The sequence below is a fragment of the Barbus barbus genome (assembly GCF_936440315.1).
Source record: "Barbus barbus genome assembly, chromosome: 7".
Classification (NCBI taxonomy): domain Eukaryota; kingdom Metazoa; phylum Chordata; class Actinopteri; order Cypriniformes; family Cyprinidae; genus Barbus; species Barbus barbus.
The window spans coordinates 8,226,291-8,242,628 of record NC_136735.1 but is presented as its reverse complement, the minus strand read 5'-3'; the positions used below and the strand labels follow the sequence as shown (position 1 = coordinate 8,242,628).

The 16,338-nt window shown below is 36.2% G+C and overlaps 1 protein-coding gene across 1 annotated transcript; it reads left to right on the top strand.

Moving 5' to 3' along the window:
- The first annotated feature begins 2,096 nt into the window (after window positions 1-2,096).
- LOC306872592 (dickkopf-related protein 2-like) lies at window positions 2,097-15,010 on the top strand. Its single transcript, XM_079421208.1, has 4 exons — window positions 2,097-2,585; window positions 10,710-10,860; window positions 10,947-11,072; window positions 13,496-15,010. The coding sequence occupies exons 1-4, from the start codon at window positions 2,358-2,360 to the stop codon at window positions 13,744-13,746; spliced, it is 756 nt and encodes a 251-aa protein (XP_079277334.1). The 5' UTR covers window positions 2,097-2,357; the 3' UTR covers window positions 13,747-15,010.
- Window positions 15,011-16,338: the final 1,328 nt, after the last annotated feature.

Here is a 16,338-nt window from a genome sequence, read left to right as displayed (position 1 = left end):
CCTTCTCCACATGTGATTTATTATTGTGGCCGTCTCATATAATTTATACCTCCAAGATCAGCTGATTCATGGGTAAAAGTTCAAGCATGTCAGTTGTTTGAAATCAACATCCTGAATGTTGTTTTTATCCAAAACTTTGAGAAATGTGTTTTTCCTCTTTAGCAGACAAGGGTTCTCAAAAAATCCTGGCGTTAAACAACTGCTGAGAAACTCACAGATTCCATCTGGTCGCTGGCAATGAATTTAAGCGAGGACTCATACTGACATTACGTAATTATATTTGCGGTTTATCGGTATTATTGTTTGCTAAACCATAAATTGTCTTGTATTAAAACCATACAAAAAGTGTGGATTTTTTCAAATTCTTATTTTTGATGTTCTCTGTTTTTCTTTTTAGATTTTGTTTTTAATTTATGAAAGTTTAGAAAGCAAACTACTCTTGTGCTCTCTCACTCTATATCTCAAGGTCTATTTCATAATGAGTAGACTGTTCTCATATAAGATGATTTTCTTATTATACTTAATTAGCAGACATGTTTTTATCTGCTTTGACACAAATAGCCCATAAAAGATACATTGATAGATTTTAACTTTTTTCCCCAAACTGTGCTAGTTAACTGTGCTAGTTAGTTGTGGGGAAGTCGTGGCCTAATGGTTAGAGAGTCGGACTTGTAATCCGAAGGTTGCGGGTTCGAGTCTCCGGCCGGCAGGAATTGTAGGTGGGGGGAGTGAATGCATAGCGCTCTCTCCACCCTCAATACCACGACTGAGGTGCCCTTGAGCAAGGCACCGAACCCCCAACTGCTCCCCGGGCGCTGCAGCATAAATGGCTGCCCACTGCTCCGGGTGTGTGTTCACGGTGTGTGTGTGTTCACTGCTGTGTGTGTGTGTGTGTGTGCACGTTGGATGGGTTAAATGCAGAGCACGAATTCCGAGTATGGGTCACCATACTTGGCTGAATGTCACTTCACTTTAATAGGCTACTTAGTGTTTTTATTTATTTATTTTAAAGCTTGTCATGGATGGATGGAAGGATGGATGGATAGATAGATTAATGATGGAAGGATGATAGATAGATAGATAGATAGATAGATAGATAGATAGATAGATAGATAGATAGATAGATAGATAGATAGATAGATAGATAGATAGATAGATGGATAGATTTATGGATAGATTTATGGATAGATGGATAGATTTATGGATAGATGGAAGGATGATAGATGGATGGATGGATGGATTTATGGATGGATGGATGGATAGATGATGGAAGGATGATAGATAGATGGATGGATGGATGGATGGATAGATAGATAGATAGATAGATAGATAGATAGATAGATAGATGGAGGAAGGATGGAAGGATGGATGGATGGATAGAATAATGATGGAAGGATGATAGATAGATAGATAGATAGATAGATAGATAGATAGATAGATAGATAGATAGATAGATAGATAGATAGATAGATAGATAGATAGATAGATAGATAGATAGATTTATGGATAGATGGATGGATGAATGGATGGATTTATGGATGGATGGATGGATGGATAGATGGATAGATTGAAGGATGATAGATGGATGGATGGATGGATAGATCGATGGATAGATAGATGATGGATGAATGGATGGATGGATGGATGGATGGATAGATGATGGAAGGATGATAGATAGATGAATGGATGGATGGATAGATAGATGATGGAAGGATAGATAGATAGATAGATAGATAGATAGATAGATAGATAGATAGATAGATAGATAGATAGATAGATAGATAGATTTATACCCTACTAATTAAAATAATAATAATTAAATGTAACAAAGATATAATCAGGCAGATCGACTGATTGAAAAGCACATGGAATAGTTTTAATGTTAAGCTAAATCTCTTCTGCTTCACAGGTTCAGCTTCATTTATTTAAACATTCATGTCGCAAATGTGCTGCGATGGTTTCCTGCTGTTTCAGTCAGTAGTGTGTGTGAACAGGGGCGCACCAGATCAGTTTCATCCTTTGTCAATAGGCCTGCGGACTGGGGGGCGGAGGAAACACATCCTATAAAAAGAAGGTATCCCGCATCATGAAACACCAGGCTTCTTCTCAAACACTCACATGAACAGGAATCCTCCTCTTTGCTGCAACTTGCATTGATTTTTTTAAATGTTTTTTTTTGGCAGAGCATCCTGACGCTTTCAATTTCTCCGCATCTTTATCTTCTATCTAAGCCTATTTGCAATGTGTATGCTATGTTACGTTTTTCCCACTGATATTTGACCGCTTATTTGATGGGCTCTGTAAGGGGTTTATACTTTTTTAAGCCCAAGTGTGGTGGTCAAAGCACCTAGTGGTGTATGAAACATCTTATCTTCAAGAAACCAATACATTTTCATTCAGAGAAAAAAAAAAAGACTGAAAGGATGCTGAACGTTTCGCGGAGTCGGAGCTTTTGGATGTTGATGCTGATCATCGCGGTAGTGCGGATGGGAGAAACTCAGGGGTCCGAGAGCAAAGCCCAGGTGAACTCCATCAAATCACTGGAGCCGCAGACCACCGCCGCCGTCAACCGCTCCAGCGCTCAGGTAAACCCGACACCTCAGACATTATTTCACTAGCTAAAACCTTTCAGGAATTATTACTTGCCTAATGACTAACGAAATAACTCTCAGATGTCACTTGTGTGCGATTTGTTTGCTGATCTTTTTAAAGGAATTTCTATCAGTCACTGTCTGAGGGACAAATCGTTTGCCCCGCTCAAGACACATTCCTAAAATTAATTACATCATATATGTTTTAAACACGTTTTTTTGTGATCTAAAATCAATCTATACTAAAGGGATAATGGTAACTGACTAATAACTTGCTATGGTTACCTCCTCAGCGATGTGACTGACTTGTAAACTAACTTTTTGTGGTTAGTGTAATCCTATTTTGTATTAATTTTGTTGTATAGGCTATATATTACACCGTAAATCTTATTTTCTGACAATTTATTTCGCATGTTTGTATATTAGGTTTCATTTAGAGGATTTACAAAGTGTTGATTTACATTGCAGGATCTGACGCCAAGTTTTACTTTATATATAATGCAACTGGCATGTCATGTTATGTGGCTCATCTACTATAATCAATTTTAAAAGCCTCAAACATATGTGTTATTTAAAAAATGACTACAGTAGTATCAGAAAGTGATTGTGGCTCAGTTAGATGGCCAATGTCCTTTTTGAAAGCTTTACTCATATTTCTAGTCTGTTAAATCCTGGATTCATGCCAAGCTCAACATTTAATTAAGACTTGTTTTAAGTATACATTTTCAGTAAGACACAATATTGTTACTTCAGATTTAAAAAAAAAAAATAATAATTCTCTTTGCTGTTTGGTCCTGGTTATGTCTCTCAGATCAGCTGTAAATATGCAGATGTTGTTGTAATTGAGAGCAGACGCAAATCAATGCAAAAAAGAGGAGGTGATGGGATTTTTCTCTTTGTTTTGGGAAGATCTCCAGTATGCAAGTTTCCCTGCCAGACCCTCATCTAAACAATTGCTCTCAACTTTACCATCTCCATAAATGCAGGTGGTCTGGATGATTAGACCACTGCCATACATGTGGAAACCACTACAGTCCAATATTAGTTAAATGTCATGCTACATTTAGCTGCTTATCCAAATGTAGATTGCTAACAACTTTGTAGATTGCTAACATAGCGACTGTTGTCTCAGTTGCAGATATTGTGGACAGATCCCAACTTTCTATAGCTGGGGCAGCTCTCTAAATCTGAAAGTATATTAATTAAAGTTAACTGTGGAAATGTTATACCTTGCTGAAAAAAAAAAAACTGCCTAAAATTGTTCTGCTGGTCTTCGGTGATTTAAGGTTCTGGACCAACAAGTGCCCAAAAATGATCTAAAACCAACCAAACCAGCTGGGGAGACCAGCAAAGACTTTTGGTGTAAAAAAAAAAAAAAAAAAGTTTAGAATAATTTATCTGTTTTCTGAAGGGTAGTGTATTTTTACTTTATGATTATGTAGTGTGTGTTGTGTAGGAATTTATATAGATGCAGCAAACTAAATTGTAGATGATGCAAACGGGTTATAACGGTTATATTGTTCATAGTCCTTTAGTGCCACTGGTCACACCCTAGATCTCCACAGAGTAATCATCATTTGCAGGTATAACAGTTTACAGTAACAGTGTATTAAATTTAACACCAGATTTGAAAGAACAGGTCATATGGATGCAGTTCTATGGTGGCAAATTTCTTGATTGCACCTGTGGCTTTGAGAAATTTCTCTCTTATAATGGTTGCATTTTTAATGCAAATAGCCATCATGTTTTTGAATAACATATACATGATTTCATGATGCGCAGCCATGAACATTGATTGTTGGTGGCCATTTTTGTTGATTTTTCTTATTGCCATCAATTGCTGTAGGATTTTTTTTTTCTGATGTAATGCCCCCTATGGGTGGAATTGGACAAATCTAGCCCCTGCAGATTTGTAGTTGTTCACAAAAATGTAAATACGCTTATTATAGCGCCATCTAGAGTCAGACGGATGCAAAGTAGTGTGTGGCATCGGAGCATTTTTGATACCGAGACTAATAATTTAGCATAGAAAAAATCAAATAAAAGAAAATAATGAAATCAGTACAAACACAATATGGTTTCAAAACTATGGTATGAATGACAATGCAAATGACATAATAAAAATGAGCACATGAGCCCAATTAGTCTCTAACTAATAATACAGCGCAAATTATATATTCCCTGAATATCTTTACAAAAGTTAATGGTGGCACCCAGAAGAGTGCCTGGAATTAATTTACCATTATGTCCTTGTTGTCACTTTCCCTACATTTTTCTCTCCCATCTGGTTGAGCTGTCTGAAGAATGCTTTACATTTTTATGTCATTACACAGCTGCTGAAATGTTTCCTCTCAAGTCCTCTAACTCTCAAGGATATGGTGAAGATTATAACAAAAGCTCCCAATAAATCTCCCACACTGGCGTTCTCCCAACTGCTGCAAATTAGGCAGGCAAGAGAAACGGCCACCCAGTTTCATACATCCGTCCTGAAGGGGACAAGCAGAATTCGGTTCGCTGTTTTGTGCTGTAAGTAAAGCTGGCCGGTAGCCATGATGTCAGAGTTTTATTAGTAGCTGCAACTTCATTTAAATGTACCTAACTCTTTGACGGTGAAACTCATGTCAGATGTTGTCCACAAATAAAATAAACCTACCAGTACATTTGAAACAAACCAAAATCACTCACTTTAGACGATCAGAGTAAATGTTCAAGGGGGGTTAATGGTGGTTTCCAGTTGTGGGCAACCCAAAAAAGAGGGATATTGGGATTGGCAGAACTCGTTCACCACATTAACCTCTCGACTAGAGGGGAAGAGGCTAGTATTCCCCATGAACACGAGAGCTGTTTCACATCAGTGCCGCAGCTTTGGGACTTTTAACTTTTCCTCTTATTTAATTTGACGCTGAGGTTCCGTTAACGAGTAGGACCGGGGCGAGGGATTATTTGGGTCTGGCTTGTAAAGAGGCGAGGTGGGTTGCCCTCTCCTGCGCCCTCTGAGGTTAAGTGACTGTTTAGTGATGCTAACGAGCTGAGAGGGTGAAATAAAACAGGCTAAGTTGTGGCGGCGTTTTACCGCTAACAAGGCTAATCATCTGGATTTGACTTCATTTGAGGAACAAGACAGCCGAGAGGCTATAATCACCACGTGTTTCTGACCATTATTTAAAGTGCAAAGGCATGATGTTGCATCTCTGTAGCGTTCCCTGAATTCCATGGATGTAACGCTTAGCATCCAATTATCAACGCTCATTGAAAAGCACCCATGTGAATGTGAACCAAGGTTGATTAACTAAAGCTAGAAATATAATATTTGTTAACTGAAATAAAATATAAAAACATTTTTCACTTTTATTTTGTTTTTGAACTAAAATAAAATAACTAAAATAACTGAATAATAACTGAAATAAAAATGAATAAAAACTGTTCAGACATAAAAAAATTAGCAACTAAAAAATCATGAAAGCAAAAAAGAATTACAAAAAAGGAAATAAAAAAGAATTAATGTATTTTAATTTAATTGAATAAATAATATTTATTAAATTCAATAAATAATATGTATTAAATGACTATTTATTAAATATGAATAATTAAATAAAAGTATTATTATTTAATAAATAATAAACTAACAATAAAATAGTTCCATATCGGTGATACTAAAATAACATTGATGCGAACAACACCACAGTGCTGCAATGGATATGTTTCAGGGCATGTTAATGAACTAACTACTGTTGATCGTCATAAACTGTAATTGTGAATATTTACATTGATTTCACATTTCAGTTTGTATGCATCTTTTGCCTGTTGTCCTGTTAAAGAACAGTAATTTGGAAGAAAATACTACTTATCCCTACCTAAAAACATAACTAACATACTCCCAACCTGATCAAGATGGTCTGTTAGCTGTTTTAGAGGGGGCTTGGTCACTTTTTTAGCTAGTTAGTTTGGGAGACCAGCTTCAGATCATCTAAAGACCAGCTTGGCCAGGCTGGGATGACCATCTTAAAACGGCTAAGATCAGTTTCTTAGCAGGGATTTTGCTGGTTTATGAGATGATATTCTTGCAACACAACGTTTTCCATAATTCTCAGAGACAGCTCAACAATGATCAAATACATAGATAAAGCAACAATTACACATCTTTTATTATTTTCATTGTTGTAGTAGCACTAAAACATTGTTGGGAAGTGAAATAAAGAAAAATGAATTACATTTTTTACAACTTCATTCATTTTCAGTGTTGGGGGGTAACGCATTACAAGTAATGCAAGTTACATATTCAGATTACTTTTTTAAGTAAGTAGGAATGCATTAACGCAGTAACTCATTACTTTTAAAAGTTACTTTTTCAAACAAGTAACACAAGTTACTTTGTTTTCCTATTCATTCACTGATTCCTGTCCCTGTGTTGAGAGAAACTGAGAGGCACTTCCTTCAGCCTGAGGCTTATTCATTTCACTTTGTGTGTGAAAGAGCCTTTGCAATTGCCAAAAGTATAGCTTTTGGGTTTTTTGTTATTAAAAAACAAATAAGCAAGCCTAGCCCAGGTGACAAAAAGTAACACAAAAGTAACGTAATGCATTACTTTCCAAAGCAATTTACTGAAACACTGGTCATTTTGTTGCAGTCGAATGCTTGAAATGTATAGTAGGAACCTTTGTATTTATTTATATATATTTTTTGTGGTCTAGACTGCTTATTAAGTCATATTCCCAGAGCCCCCATATTTATGTCAATAGTGGCTTTAAGGGTTTGTTCCAAATATGTTTTTTTCATGCTGGTGAGATTAGCGTTCAACTTGTGCTTCAAACAGTGGGAGAGTGCGCAGCTTTCCTGTGCAATCTGATAGCTATAGGGCCATGCCCTTTGAGGGTGGATAAGGTTTGTTTGCTCAGTGACAGTTTATTTTACTCTTGAAAACCCTGTCAATTCACTAACACCATTCATGGTGTCAGATGTCAGCTTTGCTTTTGCAAGGTCAAGTTAAGCTGGGCCCCGGGGCCCTAGAGGAACGTATGTGTGAGACACAGGTTTTATGTGTGAAAACCCTATTCAGGATTTCATGAGTCTGTTGTATAGATGAACTTAGACGTGGGTTCAAAGAAAGCCTTGCAATCCTATAGTTGTAGACTGAAATTAGACTGAAGATATTTCTTTTGTAAGCTGTAATGTACAATATCTATTTTAGGCTCAAAGGTAGCTGAAAAAAATCGTAGTTGTTGCAGTAAAATTAAAATGAAAGATTTATGGATAGATTTTAGCAGATTTTTATCAAATATTTAGTAGCATTTTTAGTACATTTTTAAATAAAATTAAATATAAAATAGAATATAAAAATATAATTATAATGAAATATGTATATACACACACACACCTTAAAAATATATATTATAATTAAAATATATATAAATATAATAAATGTTATACACACACACACACACACACACACACACACACACACAAATGCACCATATATTATACAAGTTTTAAAATTTTAAACTGCATATATTTACAACTCTACTTGTGATTAATTTCAAAAATAAAAATATAAATAGTTAAAAAAATAAAAAATTTAATTTTTAGTAACTGATATAAAATCTGAAATTTTAATACTTCCATAAAAAAAAACTAAAAAAACCTACACTGCATTATATTTCTGGCAGTTTACAAATCTTCCTGCTAAAGTACTGCATGCATATCGGTTCCTACTAACAAGATAAGACTTGACATAGTTTGGGTATTACCTGATATCAATCCTTAAATGTTTTTTGAAAGCATGAGGGAGAATGCAGATAGGGAGATGGTTTTCAAAGGCATGGCGCGCTTAGTCTTCAGAGTCTGTTTTTTGCTAGCATGAGAGAGGTGACACAGGGGCCAGTGGGTGTCCCTCATTGCCGTCTGTCTCTGAGCTTATCATCATGACACTTATCTCACACATGAATGTACTGTATGGGAGGAATAAAAACAGACTGTGGAATCAATGAGGGATGAGGATCAACGAGTCGTATCCAAGCGTTGGCCGGGTCATTAAAATCCTGATGTGATGGCTTTGCCAGATTGTGTGCAGATGCGATTGTGTTTCTGCATTGGTTCTGGTGGTTTATGCGACGCTATGGAGAGATGCGGGTGACTCTTGCCACTTTGGAATCGAAATTCAGTTGGTCTCTTTCACTTTGTATCCCTAAGTTGACATAATTTAGTCTGAAAGCTGAGAATGTTTTACGTCTAAGCACATCATATAACTGAAACGAATAAGAGGATGGAAAATGTATTCTTTTTTTTATGATGTCTGAATGGAATTGTCTGTTTTACATGGTTCATTCTTCTGCTAATGTAATGTACTCAATCATGTTCTAACGATGCAGTGAATGAATACTGAATGTTTGAGGTCAGTGACTTTTTAGCATTTAAACATTTTATGAGCCTCATCCATTCCTTATTCGTCTCGTGAATGTATCGTTGGTGGTTTGGCCTGGTTTCATCATGTGTTTTCAATGTTACCGATTCTGTTTCTTGCATAAGAAAGGAATATTGCTCTAAGGTCTGTCAATCTACAAAACAGACTTGTTTCTTTTGTTATTAGATATTGAGATATTCTTCTCCCCTTGTTGGAACACGTGTTTTGCATTTGACGCCAAACTGAAGATTGTTACGGGTGATGTAACGCATTTCCCTTGATTAAATCTTCACTAGCTGGTTTCTGTTCTGTTCTGATTTGTAAAACATTGTCAAGCTGAGTTACAACCATCAGTTTTATCTTAAGATGATTTAACCAAATATTAAGGTGCTTAAGGTCTGGTTTGCTTATTTTGGAGGGGTTTTGGACACCCGCTAGACTGCTTTGAACCAGTTTAGCCTGGCCTAACTTGATTGTAACTCAAAGGTATACTAATATAAAACACATATTAGACAATTATTTCAGTGTATTATTATGCACTATTAATTACATTTTTAAAATTATATTACATCTAAAAGATTAACCACATAAAAATGTGCTGTATTGTGGTCATTTATTTTATTGTGTCCACCTAAATATTCATTACAGATTCTGTGTATAAATGTCTTTGTTATAGAAGCTTGTCTCCATCATACATATATATACTTTTGACTTTTTTTCCTCACAATTCTGGGTTTATATGTAATAATTCAGACTTTTTTTTCAGGATTCTCAGAGAACTCACAATTATGAGAAAAAAGTCAGTGACTTTTTTTTTCTTGCAATTTATATATCGCAAATGACTTTTTTCTCATAAATATGAGATATACATATGAATTATGAGGAAAAATGTCTGAATTTTGAGATAAAACATTGCAATTACTTTTTTTTTTTTAAATTCATTATCCCAGAGTGAAAAGAAGCTACTATGTTGTTCAGACAAATGAATCTAAAATTCATAATGTCCACAGATTTGTGGAAACTCATTCCACCTGTTGATACTGAGGCATTATCGCTGCAGGCACAAAAATTTAAAAAAGGGTCAATCCTGGGATCCAGTGGTCTGATGTTTCCCAATATTAGTCATCATCCATTGCAACTTTATATATCAGTGTGCTCTTTATGGAAACTGGCACTACTATTATGTTTTTCGCAGACTGGCTCATTGTATTAAAAAAATGAAATAAAAAAAATCTAATAAATAACTCAATATCTCAGTATTTTGAATGCATTTATTTGGTAAGTAGCGATCTTGTAAGTGGGATATTACTCAGTCGGTACAGTGATAAATGTTCCCAGGATCTTGTAGAAATAATATACTGCAGGAGACTGCAATATTTTCATTACATTCCCACCATGAAATGTTTATCATGGGACGCACAGATCACTTTGCTTATTTTGCATGTAGTTTCATCCACAATTTCAGCGGTCATATAAAAATGAAAATAAAATATGGCTGGTGACAAGGATGAATGATGGTTGGAATAATCTAATTCAAATAATGGATCAAATAAATGTCTGTTGTCACCCCTGATTCCTACTATTTTATCTTTATTGTGACATTAAATAGTTTTATTTGCTGTTCAAGGAACTAATAACTTCCAGGATTTGAGTGTTGTGTTGAAAACAGGATTTAATGGAGAAGAACCAGATCTGATCAGTCTTTCTCATTCTGTTCTCAGGGTTATCCATGCAGTAGTGATAAAGAGTGCACAGTGGGAACGTACTGCCACAGTCCTCAGCACGCCCCATCCCGCTGCCTCACCTGCCGCAGGAGAAAGAAGCGCTGCCATAGAGACAGCATGTGCTGCCCTGGCAACCGCTGCAGCAACTGTACGTTCCTGATTGATCGCTGATAGACATCCTTTCCCATACTAATTCAAAGAAAGTTACAATGGATCTTCTCTGTCTTTCTTCAGACATCTGCATCCCCATCTCGGAGCGTGCCCTGTCCAAGTCACCTATGGAGGAGCACAACAAGCTTTCCATCAAAGAAAAAGGCTGGAGGAGGAACGGCAAAAGTCAGACCAAGATCTCTCTCAAAGGTGAGCATATATGGGGGTCATTTCATATGTTATATGTGCAGCAGCAGTATTTCTTACATGCTCACACAGCAGCATGTCTGTGGATGTATTTCCACGGACCAAACACATTAACATTGTCAAGTAATCTGCCTTGCTAAACCCTCCAAAAAGTCATCATGATAGAACTAAGTTTAGTGTTAGTTCATGTTTACTAACTAATGTTAATTAATGGAACCTTCCTACAAAGTGTTACTGAAATACGTTATTGGAATAAACTCTGAATAGCTTTCGGAATTATGATGCCTCTAACCAGACACTTTCCAGTGATTCATTTTTTCCTTGAAAGCGTTCTCTGTGTACCCTGAATTTCAGGAAGTTACATATAATCTCAAGTAATGTGATTGTAGCATGTGCTTTTCTGTCTAGTTTTGTGTGCCATATGCATCAGACAGTCAGTCAATGTACCTTGGGCGGTCTGAGACTGTTTCATATTCGTACTCACTTATGAACTATGTCTGCAATGAGTTGATTCACTGGATGCGGTTACATGCATGTGTTGAGGGGGACGGCGGGCCACAAATTTGGCTGTAACTACACGCAGCTCGTATATCTTGAAGATTTAACCACAGCAGGAGGCCTGTGAAGGAAGGATCACAATGGAGTGCTGTTCCCACACCTCCGTGTTCTCGCCTCAGTAACATGCAAGCTGACGGCACAGTCACGCTCAAACATAAATTATACCACACCAGATTTAGACAGAGCCATTTGAGGCACCCTAAATGTACAGACTGCTATTTAGAAGAAATTATGAACTTTTACCTCAATCAATCAATCAACATTTGTTATTTATTTATTGTATATTTTATAGTAAGTTTATTTATTTATTTAGTTGATTGATTGATTTGATGAATTCATTCATTGTTAAAAAATACCCACAAACCAATGTGGAAGATGCAGGTTTTGTCTACTTTTTGTGTTAAAAGACCTTTGACAGGAAAAGCTTTCATGGTGCATTGTTTCAAAAAAAAAGAAAAGCTTGTATGACTAAATAATACTTATATGCATAATAAATATTTGCTTCACTAATTATCTCTTTGAAGAGTAAAGCAGACCATTTGCCAAGCATATCAGGTTCCCTTCAAATGGGCCAAATTTCTTAATATATCGGGAAATGATTTGCTCAAATTAGGGGCCCCAACACTGTTTCTGTATATAGGCCTCGTAATGCAATTTAAATTGGTATAATGAAGTACAGAAAATATAAGTAAGCTAAAACAACATATGGGGCTGTTTTTTTTCTTGTACACTTTACAAAAGTACCTCAAGAGACAACATACAGTGCCATGTTATGTCAACAAATATTCACCTTGAAGTGTAGCTTTACTTAATTTAACACAAAATCACACTACAACAACATTCAATTGGTAAAAAAAACCCTTGCACTATTTTCAGCTTGTACTAAGTGAACATCAGCCATTGGAAAATTGTTTTGCATTTGTTTGTAAGTAGATGTATATCAGTAATAGTGACGTATTTGGTGGCACTTTATTTTCTGATTTCACTTGAACCTTGTGGAGAATATTTGCATGAGACATAAAAAGATGGAGCGTGCGTAAGAGTTGTACACATTACCACCATATGTCATCTTTGACTGGGTTCTGCCATTGACTGATGGAGGGGTAATACAGTCACAAAGTAATGGAGGAAGCAACAAATATTTTCTCATGTAGGAACACAACAGAAATATGATTGGGGGAATGGAAGAGAGTGAATTTGCATTTCATACCAATTTTAATGTAACAAACTGTAGTGCTTTTAGGGATTGGTAAGGGAAGAATAAAATAAAGGCAAAAAATTATTATCTGCAAATAAAATCTTCTGTATATAATATGAACTGTATATGCAATATATGGAACATTTAAGCAGAAAATATTGGTTTACAAAACTAGCTTTAAAGGGATAGTTCACCCAAAAATAAAAATGTTGTCATCATTTACTCACCCTGATGTCATTCCAAACCTGCATGAGTTTCTTTCTTATGTTGAACATCATAGAAGATATTTTGAAGAATGCTGGTAATCAAGCAGTTGATGGTCCCCATTGACTTCTATAGTATTCTTTCTCTACTATGGGAGTCAATGGGGACCAACAACTGTTTGATTCTTCACAATTCTTCAACATATCTTCTTTTGTGTTCAACATAAGAAAGAAACTCATACAGGTTTGAAACGACATGAGGGTCATAAATAAATGATGGCAAAATGTTCATTTTTGGGTGAACTATTCCTTTACGTTCTATGGATTCTATGAATTTATGCATCTGGCAGATGCTTTTAGCCAAAGCATTTTACAGTGCATGCATTTCCATGACCTTGTCATCATTAGTGTTCCGCTCTTCTGTTTGAGTAACAGAAATGCCATTGCCTTCTTCTTTGACCCTGCAGGTCACGAGGGCGACCCTTGCCTGCGATCGTCCGACTGCTCGGAGGGCTACTGCTGCGCTCGCCACTTCTGGACGAAAATCTGCAAGCCTGTGCTGCGGCAGGGTGAAGTCTGCACCAAACAGCGTAAGAAAGGCTCCCACAGCCTGGAGATCTTCCAGCGCTGTGACTGCGCCAAAGGACTTGCCTGCAAGGTATGGAAAGACGCCACGTCCTTCTCCAGGTCCAGGCTGCACGTGTGCCAGAAGATCTGAGACGGGAGGCCCCTGCAAAACAAGCTGCACCTTGGGGCCCCTGCGTCCCGCTGGGAGAGGAGTGGACGAGGTCTCCTTTCTCCAGGACTTACTCAGCTGTGATAAAGAGAGAAAGGGTGAGATACAGATGAATGTGTGCCAGAACAGGGTGGGTTTGGGATGGGAACGAACTGATATGGTAGCAGTTTGAACCCAGCCGTTGCCGTTGAGGAAGCACTCCGGGCCTCTTTTCAAGTTTTATTGATCTACAAGCCATATTTATCACTGATTTAACGTTTGATGCAAGCGCTGGCATTATTTCAGTATGTCCGTGCTGTTAATTTAGTATCTGAATGCTCTGATTTGGTTTCTTTTTTCATTAAATATTTCATGCACATACAAGTTTTTTCACTGCATAACCACTAAAATATTAACTAGTTTGTTTTTGGATTACATTGTCACAGACTTTGGGTCTCATTCACTAATAATTGTCTGAAAACAAACAGCGATTTTCATTTTTAGTTGACTTTTTTCTAAATTTCTGTCATCTGCTCTTCTGAAATTGCACTTTGAGTTTGCTTGTGTTAAAATCCTATCCTATGTGTAACACCAGAACAGAAGATCAGTAGTTTGTTTTCAAGGTAGCCACACACTAGTAATGCATTTTTCTGAGAAGTATGATCATTAGTTCAGATTTATTCAATAGATAACATTTTTATTATGTCAGACATGCTAAATTGGTTCTGATTATCAAGGGAAGTTGTTTACAGTGCTGTTCAGTGAATGTGCAGATGCTTTATGACATTATGAATCATATTCCATGCTTTTATTCTGTAAAATTCCACACCATCTTTTAGCTATAATAATAATAAAAACTAATAAGCTCTTATATTGTAAATAAAATGCAAAATTTTCAAAAATGTATTTAAGAAACAGCTGTATATCATGTGTATATATTGGTAAAAAGGAACAGACGGGGACATAAATAAAGTAGCATAAAGACTTTTTTAATTTCAGCTTGTTGTTTGTCATAGCATGGTGTGGTTCCATTTTCCTCAAGCTCTGTTTTTACACCACAGATATGAAAATCCCCACGCAGAACTATTTCTATTAAATTATTTTCAAAACCCATTTCTTCTTTGCAGAGCTCATGTTGTGTATGTGTTTAATGTTGGATTTCCTGGGTTAGTCATTTTTATTGTTCCTGTTGCAACAGTGCTGTTATGTCTCATTGTGTATTTACAGTGATTTAAACAGATTAAAGAATGTATTTTGTATTACAAGCATTTGGCTGCTCTCATATTTTCAGCTCTAAACTGAACAGCTTCAGTGTTTTACCTTCTAAAAAAAAATTTAAGAAGTCGTCAGCATTCAGTGAATGAGTCTGAGTGGTTTTATATGTTCTGTATTCCTGTGGCTCTAACTCTAATAACATTTATTAGCTACTACATTAAACATAAGTAACTAACATGCATTTTTCCTTTCTTCTCAATGGCTGTTTCACGATTAGCTTAACAGCCGTGAGTCTAACATGTCAATAAAACACGAAGACTGGGCCCTTGTGTTTCTGGCAGACAGGTTACGAGTAGGCGAAAGAATATAAAACGTCATATAAGGCCGTTAACATGACAAACCCTTAACAAAGCTGGAGCGGTCCATAAAATATTCTTGGACCACGGAAACAGCTTAATGTTGTCTATGTATCTCCAACTTTAATATGATGTTGTCCTTTGGGAGCAAAGAAAAAATAAGTATTTGTTTGGTTTATTAATTATTCTTAAATCAGGCTTCTTAGGTAAACGGCATGGCATGAATCGTGCCATTATATGTATGAAGATTCATTTCACAGAATATAATATAACATAATAATATATATAAAGGTTTAAATGGGAATGTTTCATTCAATCATATTTTTGCCAAAATTTCTACTCTTTTGGAATTTTATTTTCCCCGAAACGTTCGGTAATAGCTTTCTTTGTTTCAGAAAGCATGCGTGCGCAGCCAGAGTCATTGGTTAAATTCGAAGGGCCAGGAATTTCTTTTGAATTATAGTGAACTTGTGATTTTTATGGACAAAAAAGATATGAATATGATAAAAAGGAAAACTGGAAGAAATACAAGTCTTTAGAGTTGTATGTGGCAGATCTACAAACATTGCGCTTTACTTCTTTCATCAGCTCCATTGATTTGATTGCTTTCATTGGAAGTGTTGAAATCGCAGGGACTTTCCACATTCATTCCTTAAAAACACTGAGAAATCCGCAAATAAAAAAAAACGTACATATTTTTATGCTCATATTGTTTTTTAGATTTTCTATTTTAAACAGATTAATAAAAAAACAATTGGTCATGGTGATCTAGGTCTAGTGAAAATCATTCTGAGCGGTTTAATTTTACGGACCGTTAAAGGAACTAGCGTCTGATGTTGCAGCCCATTATAAACCATTTTATCAATTTTTTTGGACCGTCTACAGGCACAACCTGTAATAATTATGAAATACCAGCCTTTCAGCTCGTCATGCTGTCCAGGCGTTTGCATTATGTTTCACATGTGTTTTTCATTCTAAATAAGGACTTGTGTCTTTAGCATTGGGTGGGCTTTTGGGACCAAGG